This window comes from Sphaeramia orbicularis, chromosome 8 (genome assembly GCF_902148855.1).
Source record: "Sphaeramia orbicularis chromosome 8, fSphaOr1.1, whole genome shotgun sequence".
In the NCBI taxonomy this organism is placed as follows: Eukaryota; Metazoa; Chordata; class Actinopteri; order Kurtiformes; family Apogonidae; genus Sphaeramia; species Sphaeramia orbicularis.
In genome coordinates, this window is record NC_043964.1 from 8,527,021 (window position 1) to 8,536,892 (window position 9,872).

Sequence of the window (9,872 nt, forward strand, 5' to 3'; positions counted from 1 at the left end):
CTGAGTTCTATAATAATACACAAAACAGATTATTTACAGTACTGCCCTTTAGGTTCGTTATGAGCAGCTGTCAATGACATGGATAAAACTCAAACCTAAAGAACTACATGTAGACAGAAAGGAAACCAGTTACACTTTACTTACTGTAGTATATAATACAATTTGTGGAGGGAATAGGACTCATATTCTCGTAAAACTATTAAAAACATGCCCGATGTTACATATATGATTCACCTCCTGCCTGTAATCCACTTTCCTCTCTGGATTAAACTGTATTTCTGTCTTTGTTTCAGAGTTGAATGAATATAATTAGATTAAAAAATGCTTGTAGAGAGTGACATGGATTCCAGTGTAACGAAGCCGGAGAGCTTTTGGGTATGAAAATGCTCCTTTTTTATGGTGTGAATCTCTTTGACATTCCATCTCATCTGCATCGTCAAAAAAACCATCTTCCATTTGTGCCAGTATGTTTACATCTTTAAACATACTGACTATGACCATGAGAGAATCAACACTGAGGGTTGACTTTTAACATCTACTGAGAGAATACAATGAAAATGTTTAAGCTCGATTACACATTTAACCAAAAAATGAAATCTTTTCCAGGATATCCTGCAGGAGATGGAGTCAGCATGGACCACCACTGTTCTGCTGGTTCCCTGTGTTGTCGTGCTTACAGCTGGATTTTTCTACATCTATGGGATGGTTGTCAGCCTGCTGTCCAAAACATCAGTCAGGAATAAGGTGGTGGTTCTGACTGATGCTTTATCAGGACTTGGAAAAGGTAAAATAAACACAAAAAGCCAATTAAAAACTATACTACATGGACAAAAGTATTGGGACATATTGAATCCAGCTGTTTCTTTTCTGACAGGGGTCTGGGATACAAAATAATAATGACAAATGTCATAATATAGCTTTATATTTTAATAACTACCATTGCATTGCATTGGTTAGTTTGGTTTAAATTGTTATCTTTGCATTGATTTTGTTTTTTTTTCTATCCATGACTATCATTTTAAATGTTCTACCCCTAAATTTCTAAAATATTTTTATGCTCTGACAGTAAATAGTAATTTTCTACTACAACTAAACATCTTCTTTCTTCACGTCACAGAGGAAGAAAATCTCTCATTAAACTTTAAAGAAATATTTATGTTTTTATCTCAAATCAGCATGAACAGGACATCTTACAGCTGTAGACATGATGTGTCCTGGTATTTTTGTCCATATAGTTTGTAAACATCAATATTTCCTCAAAGTTTAGTGGGATACTTTTCTTCCTAAGTGAGATGTGAAGAATGTAGATGACCCTGTTAGAAAAGAAACACCTGAATTCAATGTGTCCCAATACTTTTGTCCAAATAGTGTAATAAGGAAATGCTTTTATCATGGGTTATTCGGAATCTCCTCTGACATTACTTGTACTTGTTATGGATTCATCAATGAAGAATGTGCGAGTGTGTTCCACAAAGGAGGAGCGAGGTTGATCCTCTGTGGGAAAAACTGTGAGAAGCTTGAAGAACTTGCAGATGATTTGGCGAATGCTTCAGATCCCACAGTGGTAAGAAAACCAGCACTGACATGTTTGAGGTTAAAAACAGCAAGGACTAAAGGTTTCAGAGATTTGTGTCTTTTCCTCAGACGTTTCCTATTAAGCTGGTTCTACTGGATTTTGGTGAAATAGAGAGTTTACCTGAGGCCATCGAGGAGATCCTGGAATGTTACGGTTATCTGGATATTCTGATCCTTAACAGCAGCATGAAGGTCAAAGGTCCAGCACAGAGTCTGTCTCTGGAGATGGACAAGCTGCTAATGGACAACAACTACTTCGGCCCAGTCACACTGGCTAAAGGTAAAGTTTAAAAACACAAAGATCTGGGTCTGAAAGAGAAAGGAGTGTGTCTTTTCTACAAAAGCAGTGATGGTCTGCACAGAACCAGAGACTAAGCTTGTTCTTCACATTTCAACAGACCTATATAAAAAATACTTTGCTGGAAAAAATAACATTAACTTATGAAAATATTTACATTTACAAACTGTCCAAACAAAAAAGATGTGAATAACCTAAAAAAAATGGAATTTTAACAATATTAACTCAACCTCAACTTATGATTTCTACATGTGTATTACAGATCAGGGCTACAAAGGCACAAAAGATTTAGTAACAGGCAGAATATTGTTAAATTGCACTAATTTTCTATTTCTTAATTTTCTTTTCTAACTTTAACATTTCAGGTTGTTCATATTTGTCCAGGTTATTCACATTTGGATCTGAAAGAGTTTAAGGATAGTTGATAGATAATGTAAATATTTTTAGGATTTAATTTATGTAATTTTTTTTGTACTAAAACAAAGAGAAAATTTGGAGTTGTCATTATTTATAAGCATAATGTAATATGATTTTTTTTCCACATTAAACAAAGAACAAAAATTTAGAGTCATTATTTATAGATTATTATGCTATTATTTTAATTGAGATCATATTGGTGTGTATGTGGAACTTAAACTAAAACAAGTTCAACATCCTTGACTGTTAATATCTTCAGAGTAATTTTTGCACTTCACAATTCATCCTGCATGTTTGACACCACCTGCTCTAGGCTTTCTTTTTCAGTTTGTGTGAGTAAATGGTGTCCAGATTTTTGGAGCACCATCCTGCTGTGCAGCCATCATACCACACTGTGGCGCTGTTGGTCAGAATGGACTCGATGGTGCTGCTGTAGTTTTTGTTTTTTTGTCTTTTTTTTGCTGTATCCCTAATTTTCAGATGAAGACTGAACAATTCATGAATTTCCTGCCATGTACACAGTGGTCAGAGGATGTCATTTCCATTTGTGTTTCAGGTGTCCTGCCCTCCATGATCTCCAGGAGAACGGGTCACCTGCTGCTGGTCAACAGCATTCAAGGAAAACTGGCTGTACCCTTTCGGACCACATGTAAGTTCAGACTTTAGAAAGGAAAATATAGAAGACAAGATGAAACTGTATGGAAAACATTCATCAGCTCTACTGTGATACTGTTGTGTAACCACTGCCAACAAATGACATGTTTAGACACATATCATAAATAGGGTTCCTATAGGTTTCAAAAAGTTAAATCTAAGACTTTTTAAGACTACTTAGAACAGAATTTAATGCCCATTTCATAGCCGTTCCCCTCCAGTCATGTCAACCAGGTGGAGAATGACCTTTTCTCCAAACAGGTATTACTAAATTTGCACTTCCCCACTTACTTTTCGCTTGCAAGCCTCCCCGTAAAGTTCCCAAAGTCAGCTTTCTTGGGCTACTAACAGCTGTACATATTGGGCTGAATGTTCTGTGATCATTTCTCACCGGGGGCAGCAAAGTTAGCAATAATCGGCTCCTAATTTCAATATAAATTATTGGGTTGGAATGGCTGAAACTGAGAAGAATAATGTTACTTTCTTTGCAGTTTGGACATTTAACAGACATATTTTTGATGTCTGTTTACATCCCTGTCTGTGATTATGTGCTGATGTATTATGTGTGATTATGTTTTATGTGCTGCTTTTGTATGTTTGGATTATATGTGCTGTCTCTGTATGATCGTACTGATGTTTCACTGTTCTCTTTCATCTTTTTTATCTTTATTGATTTATTTTGTCTCTTAGCTGTCTTAACTCTTCTTAATTAATGTGCTATAATATATTGTTTTTTTTAGGGTGTCTATTGTCATCAGGCTGGGGACTACAGCAGGATACTAGCCATGTTGGCTAAAGCTGCCCCTTTTTACTGTTACTGATACAGTTAATTATTGGGATTGTTCACGATACAATAAACTAATAAACTAAAGTAAACTAAGTTTAGACAACAATTTATGGCAACATAACTTAAGACCTACCATATAAAATTTAATACCTTTTAAAGAATTTTTTTAAGGTATAAATGCAGATTTGTAAATTCAAAACTTTTATGACTTTTTAAGACCCCATGGGAACCCTGCATACAATATTAGAAAAAGCTAAAACTGAGGTTGATACAAACAGAATGTCAACAATTAGCTGGTAAATGTAGTTTTTTCCTGAATATGGTGAAAGCTGAATTTCAGAACAGTTCTGTTAGTATGGGTGATATAAGTTACCTGATTTACTCCATGTCTGTTTCCAGATTCAGCCTCCAAACATGCGGTCCAGGCTTTCTTCGACTGTCTGAGGGCTGAAGTAGAAGAGTATGGCATCTCTGTCAGCACCATCAATCACACTTTCATCAGCGGTTCAGCAGCAGACGCCGCTCCGTCCAAATCCCTCTGGTCATGTGAGTCAGATCAGACATTTATCAGATGTGATGTGAGGTCAAAGGAGTCAAACTCAAAGCAAGATATGGATGTGATTATAATCTGACATCATGTAAAAATACTCAAATTGTAATACTCAACTTGCTTCTGTCCAACCGTCATGTTTTGGTCGTTTGCAGTGTTGTACACCAAGAAACCACTGGGCGTTTCTCCAGATGAAGCAGCCACTGAGATTGTGAAGACATTAAACAACAAGAGGAAGGAGGTGGTAATTGCTCCGTCGCTCCCTAAGGTGGCCATTTATGCCCGATCCTTCTTCCCCAATGTCTTTTTTGCAGTGATGGCAGCTGGAGTGAAGAATGCTGCAGCCTCTGAGAAGACACAGTGAAGCTGAAACAGATTTATTTTGAATGACTTTTAAAGATTTTTGTCTCAAAGGAACCTGATGACAGGGAAGCAAATGGGTGAATGTAGAGAACGATGACTGCAGAGTCTGGAAATGATGTTACTTAATTCTTAATTATGTTGTTTGTCAGTTTTTCTCTGGTTTTCCATTACATCTTTTGAATAAATGTATGAAATGATCCTCAGGTATCATGTATGTATAAATTATGATTGCAGATGATGATGTGCAGAGAACAGGTAGCCTGAACTGTTGTTTGTTATATTTACTGTAATAAGGAAATAAATTAGTGACTAAACTTCATAATAGTTGCTTAAGTGTTTTTTTCCCCACTACAAACAAACATAACATAGTTTTTGTACAATTTCTACACATTTGTTTCAAGAGTGGATCCTCTTAATACATATTTACTGGATGTGTAAAAATGGCATAAAGGTTGTGGTGTCTACATTTAAAAGGTTGTAATATCAGCAACAAAATATGTTTTTACTTAGTGTCCAAAAATGGTTCCACAGATAGAAAGCCTTATTTACGTGTAAAACAAATACATGCTATATACATGCTATCACTATTTATTGCAATGTTGTTCTCTGCATATTCAGTAAAAATCAGGTATTTTCCTATATTTAATTTACTGATCATGTAGATGTTCAGAAAACTGAAGAGAAATTGGCTTTATCCCCAGCAAAAATATATCATTAACTGAATGTGAAAATAAATGTCTACATCCATCGTCATTTATCAAACTAGATGGGATTTACTGATGAATCAGTATTGCATGAGTGTTTCAGTGTTCACTGCGGGGCCACTAAACGTCCAAATGGGTCATGTCTGACCATTAGAAGCTGAAAAATTGGATTTTACTTGAAACTGAAAGGATTAATGTCTCCAAAGTTATTAAGCATTTTATATCAGTGGATGATTTTGGTTGCTGGTGGATTTTTTAGGTTAATAATGACATTTCCACCATAAACTGACACAGAAATAGTTAAAGTGGTGCATCAAAGTGAACCTTAGAGCAGTCAGTGACTCCCATGTCCATGTCCTGTACAGTGAGGAGGGTCCAGGTCAAGGTCTAGTTATGAAAACCAGGTCCAGTTTGTTACCCACTGCTCCCTCTAGTGGACACTCCATGCACTACCCACTGGTCTGCACTCACCTGAGGGGCTCCTCATTCACACATGGCTTTCACACTCTTCTCCAGACTCACATTAGTTCCTCGGCTGGGGTTGTATCCTTTCAGATCCTTCAGCTCCATCTGCGGCCTCACGGTTCTCCATGACCGACAGAACCAGCGCTTCACTGTGGCTCCGGGAAGCGGGGCCGACGGTAAGCACACATCTGGCCGGGAAGGACGCTCTGTAGCCCGGCTAAAACCTGTAGGAAAGCCCGGTGTCTGTTTAAGGCCTTCTCATTTGTTTACAACAGATTCGTGATTCAGATGAATGTGTTTGTTTGGATTTTGCTTCACACGACGTAATGCGTCTGTTTACTGGTGAAACTAAAGTCAGAAATCTACTAATTTTGTGTGTTTTCACTCCATGACCTTGTTAATGTTTAGTTAAGATTAAGCTTTTTAACAGTTTTGCATACTTATATCCACTGAACAATCCCTCCATGTGCTATTTCTGACGTGTTTTTTTTTTTTTAAATTTTATTGTATAGAATATTACCATTTCTATAAAAGAAGAAGCCACTTTTAAAAAGGCAGTTAAGTAAAGGAGTTTGGTGATAAGGATTGTGATGTAACACATCTTATATCTAAGTGGTAAATCTGAAAATAACCCTGTAGGACTGAGGTTTATTCATGGTTTATTATAGTTTATTAGGATTCCCATAAGATGTTAAATACATACCTGTACAAAAACACAGTATTGTCCCAGATGCTCATCTCTGGTAACACGGGTCTACTTGGGTTTTTTTTTTGTTTTTTTTTAACAAATGGTGTGCCTCAGAAATTAAATGCAATAAATCACATACTTTAATACGATGAATTGGAAAACAAATGACAAAAGTGCTGGTAAGCTGATGTTTTCAATGTATATGATAAAGTATTGTTACAAATGACACAAATATATACAAATATATTAGATTATGTCCATATATTGTACAAATTTCTGTTCTAGTGTTTTAATTTGTATATTTGGTATATACACATATATGTCTACATTTTTTTCCTTAGACATTTCAGGTTGTTCATATTTGTTCAGGTTATTCACATTTCATCGTTAAAGGATAGTTTAAGTAATGTAATGTAAAAGTATGTAATATATTCATAAATTAAAGCAGTTTTTTTTGCACTAAAACAAAGATTAAAATTCTGAATGTGACCCCTAAACTAAAACAAGTTCAACGGCCTTGATTGTTAATTTCTTCAGTGTAATATTTGGACTTTGCAAATTCATCCCACAGGCTGGATTGGAACCTTTGGAGAGCCGGTTTTGGCCCGTGGGCCATATGTTTGACACTCCAAACATAAGAATGAACCACTGTCAGGGATTGTTTTACTTTGACTTTTTTGTGGATAATACTTGTAGTAGAGTATTGTCGCAGTCCTTTATTTAAGTAAAGGGTGTGAATTCTTCAACAACTGCTGGTAAACTGGATTCCATTAACTTTGGTCCCGGTGTTCACAGGGCCACAGGACCATGCGGTTTTGTACTACAAATTCATCGGTGAGAATGAAGTGGATCTAATGTCGACCTACGTACCAGAGTCCTACAGGGGCCAAGGTGTTGCAGCGATTCTGTCTAAGGTATGAAATGACAACTTTCCATAAATGTATTGTCTATTTTTAAAGATGTCTGTAGCCATTGTTTATTAACTGAATTCCATGTAATGTTTCTGTTTTGATCACAGGCGGCAATGGATTTCTTGGTGGAAGAAAACCTCAAGGCTCATGTCTCCTGTTGGTACATAAAAAAATACATTGAAGAACATCCACTGCAGAATTATAAAGACCTGGTCATCACATGACGGCAGCCATACAGTCAAGAATACACTGGGATTCTACCTCATACCAACTGTAACCTCACTGTGGATCAATACAAATGACTAAACTGAAAATGATTAACGTGATCAAGAAGTAGATTATATGATGTTTTTTAAGCCTCTCTCTTTAATATTCAGTGTGTCCTGTTTAGTAACATCTAGTGGTGAAGTTGCAAATTGAATCCATTTGAAAGCGACACCAAAAAATATGACAGCTTCTCATTAGAGCCAGTGTTTTAGTGTGCTCTGAAGGGGATTTGAGTTCTGATGCAATATCACATGTAGTAGGTGATGGCATGCTTAATGCAACCTGCTACAAAATGGAATTTAAAAAATAGGACCAATGGCCCTGTAGGTCATGTTCTATCCAGAATTGATAAGTTGAATTTGCGAGGTTGTCAGCTTCTGCTGCAATGCTAGAGTCCTGGGTATTGGGAGATTAATCCCCCAGTAGAAGTGGGTGGTACTCACTGGAGGTTAACTCAACTAATTATATGAAAGTCCATATATGACTTCCTATCAGTGCTCAATAGTAACTATATTGATGCCTTTATCCATTTCCATGTTATAAGCCTTTGAAATATGGCCTATTACAAGTAAAGGCAAATTTGTAATTCAAAAATTCCTCAAAAATAATTTTTAAAAAAATCACAATTTGTCAAAACTGTAAAGAAAACTTTGTAGATGTTGTCCCAAGGAAACTACATATAAAATTTGAAATTAGTCTGACCAGTAGTTTCATAGAAGATTGTTAAAATGTAGACATTGGTGACCTTGAGTTTGACCCGTTAAGGTCACTTCAAGGTCAACCAACCCGATGACCTCTAGTACTCACCTGTGATTCATCTGCTATGTCTGAAATTTGTAAGGTTGAAACCCTACTGCAAATTACCTCCATGTAATTATTCCATTTCTTAGTTAAAAATGGCAGAACGGCTCCTTGTAAGAATTGCAAGTTTTTGGTGCATGTTGAGGAGGTTCTGCATGGAGTCCTAGTCACAGAGTAAAGTGAAATTGTTCAGAAGAGTGAAATCTCAAATGCTGATCAAATAAAGGACATGTTTTTCTGTAGGTTCCACAAGTAGTAACAGTTAATATCAGTGCATTTGAATAAAACAGACTTCACTTACCCTGTGCAAATGTGCAGTACAAAACAGAGGTGGTGAGTTAAACTCTAAATCACCAGTGTCTCCAGGTTCTACTACTCCAGTCGAAATGGGCCTTTAAATCTTCCACACTGGACCTTGAACATTTCAGCATGGGCCTATGAGCAGAATTAGTTCCATTGAGCCCATCGTGATCTGGGTTATAAATACAATGTGGAAACATCAAGTAATCAGTGCTATAATGAACTTAAAGCAGAACAGGAAACATCTGTGTCCACTTTAAAATGAACAATACCCCCATTTTCAGAGATGTAATTTATTGAGGCTGTTGAACTTTTTTCTTTTTTTAATTAATCCTAGAGTAACACGATCACTGCAGTGTCAGTCTTTAAAATGATGTAATCAACAAAAACTGCATTTTAGAAGATTAGTGTGTGCATTTTAAATTCTAGCTCAGAATTATGTCTGTGATGCACACATTGGAAGACAATTTCTGCATTTTCCTGTCTATAATAACCCTAATATGCTCTAGTAAATACATATCTGACTCAATTATTATTAAATATATTTATATGTTTTTGTCATTACTGTAATGGATATTTAATGTATTTTTCACTTTTAATCTTGTTTCTGTGATTTTTGTCCAGCTCTATGGTCGTGTACATTATTTATTCCACATTGGAACATGTCCTGTAATAATATATGATTTTATTTCCATTTTTCTGTTGTTTTTCTTGCATGAAGTGACTGCATATTTATAGTTCCCTCATTAGAGAGGGTCGTGACCATGATGTCATCATACCTAAACAGAAAGAAGGCTAAGATGTGTAAAAATAGCATCCTTTTCATCACCCTCAGCCTCGGATCCTAGAGGAAATGAGTGAGTGATGAGAGTACAGTATACGCTGGATGCTCGCCACCTAATGGGATTACATTTGAAACCACAGCAGCTCGGACTCAGTAAGACCTCCTCTGTTTCACTGAGATGTGGCTTTTGGTGGATTGAAGGTTCAGCAGGGTTTTCTGGGAAAATAAAGGAATACAGGAGACTTAGATTCAACAGACGAGATACTCCTGCAGACTGAATTTGAAATTGTTTTCATGCGTGAATTAAA

The 9,872-nt window shown here is 36.3% G+C and overlaps 2 protein-coding genes and 1 long non-coding RNA gene across 4 annotated transcripts in view; all 3 read left to right on the top strand.

Moving 5' to 3' along the window:
* Nucleotides 1-4,957, top strand: part of LOC115424508 (dehydrogenase/reductase SDR family member 7C-B-like) — a 6,407-nt gene extending 1,450 nt beyond the window's left edge. Inside the window, exons 2-8 of one of the 2 annotated variants that reach the window (XM_030141820.1) lie at nt 294-375; nt 607-784; nt 1,452-1,564; nt 1,645-1,855; nt 2,847-2,939; nt 4,131-4,277; nt 4,437-4,957. In XM_030141820.1, the coding sequence (XP_029997680.1) occupies nt 322-375; nt 607-784; nt 1,452-1,564; nt 1,645-1,855; nt 2,847-2,939; nt 4,131-4,277; nt 4,437-4,645 (1,005 nt within the window). In that variant the 5' untranslated portion in view covers nt 294-321 and the 3' untranslated portion in view covers nt 4,646-4,957. The remainder of the gene's footprint in view (nt 1-293; nt 376-606; nt 785-1,451; nt 1,565-1,644; nt 1,856-2,846; nt 2,940-4,130; nt 4,278-4,436) is intronic. The other variant, XM_030141821.1, reaches the window with a different exon arrangement.
* The window catches only part of LOC115424513 (uncharacterized), an 18,855-nt gene extending 9,380 nt beyond the window's left edge, over nt 1-9,475 (top strand). The window contains exon 2 of the long non-coding RNA XR_003936091.1: nt 8,456-9,475. This is a non-coding gene — a long non-coding RNA (uncharacterized LOC115424513). The remainder of the gene's footprint in view (nt 1-8,455) is intronic.
* LOC115424510 (protein NATD1-like) lies at nt 5,790-8,025 on the top strand. The gene is made up of 3 exons (XM_030141823.1): nt 5,790-5,989; nt 7,297-7,415; nt 7,520-8,025. Exons 1-3 carry the CDS (start codon nt 5,842-5,844, stop codon nt 7,634-7,636), a joined length of 384 nt encoding a protein of 127 aa, XP_029997683.1. The 5' UTR covers nt 5,790-5,841; the 3' UTR covers nt 7,637-8,025.
* Nucleotides 9,476-9,872: the final 397 nt, after the last annotated feature.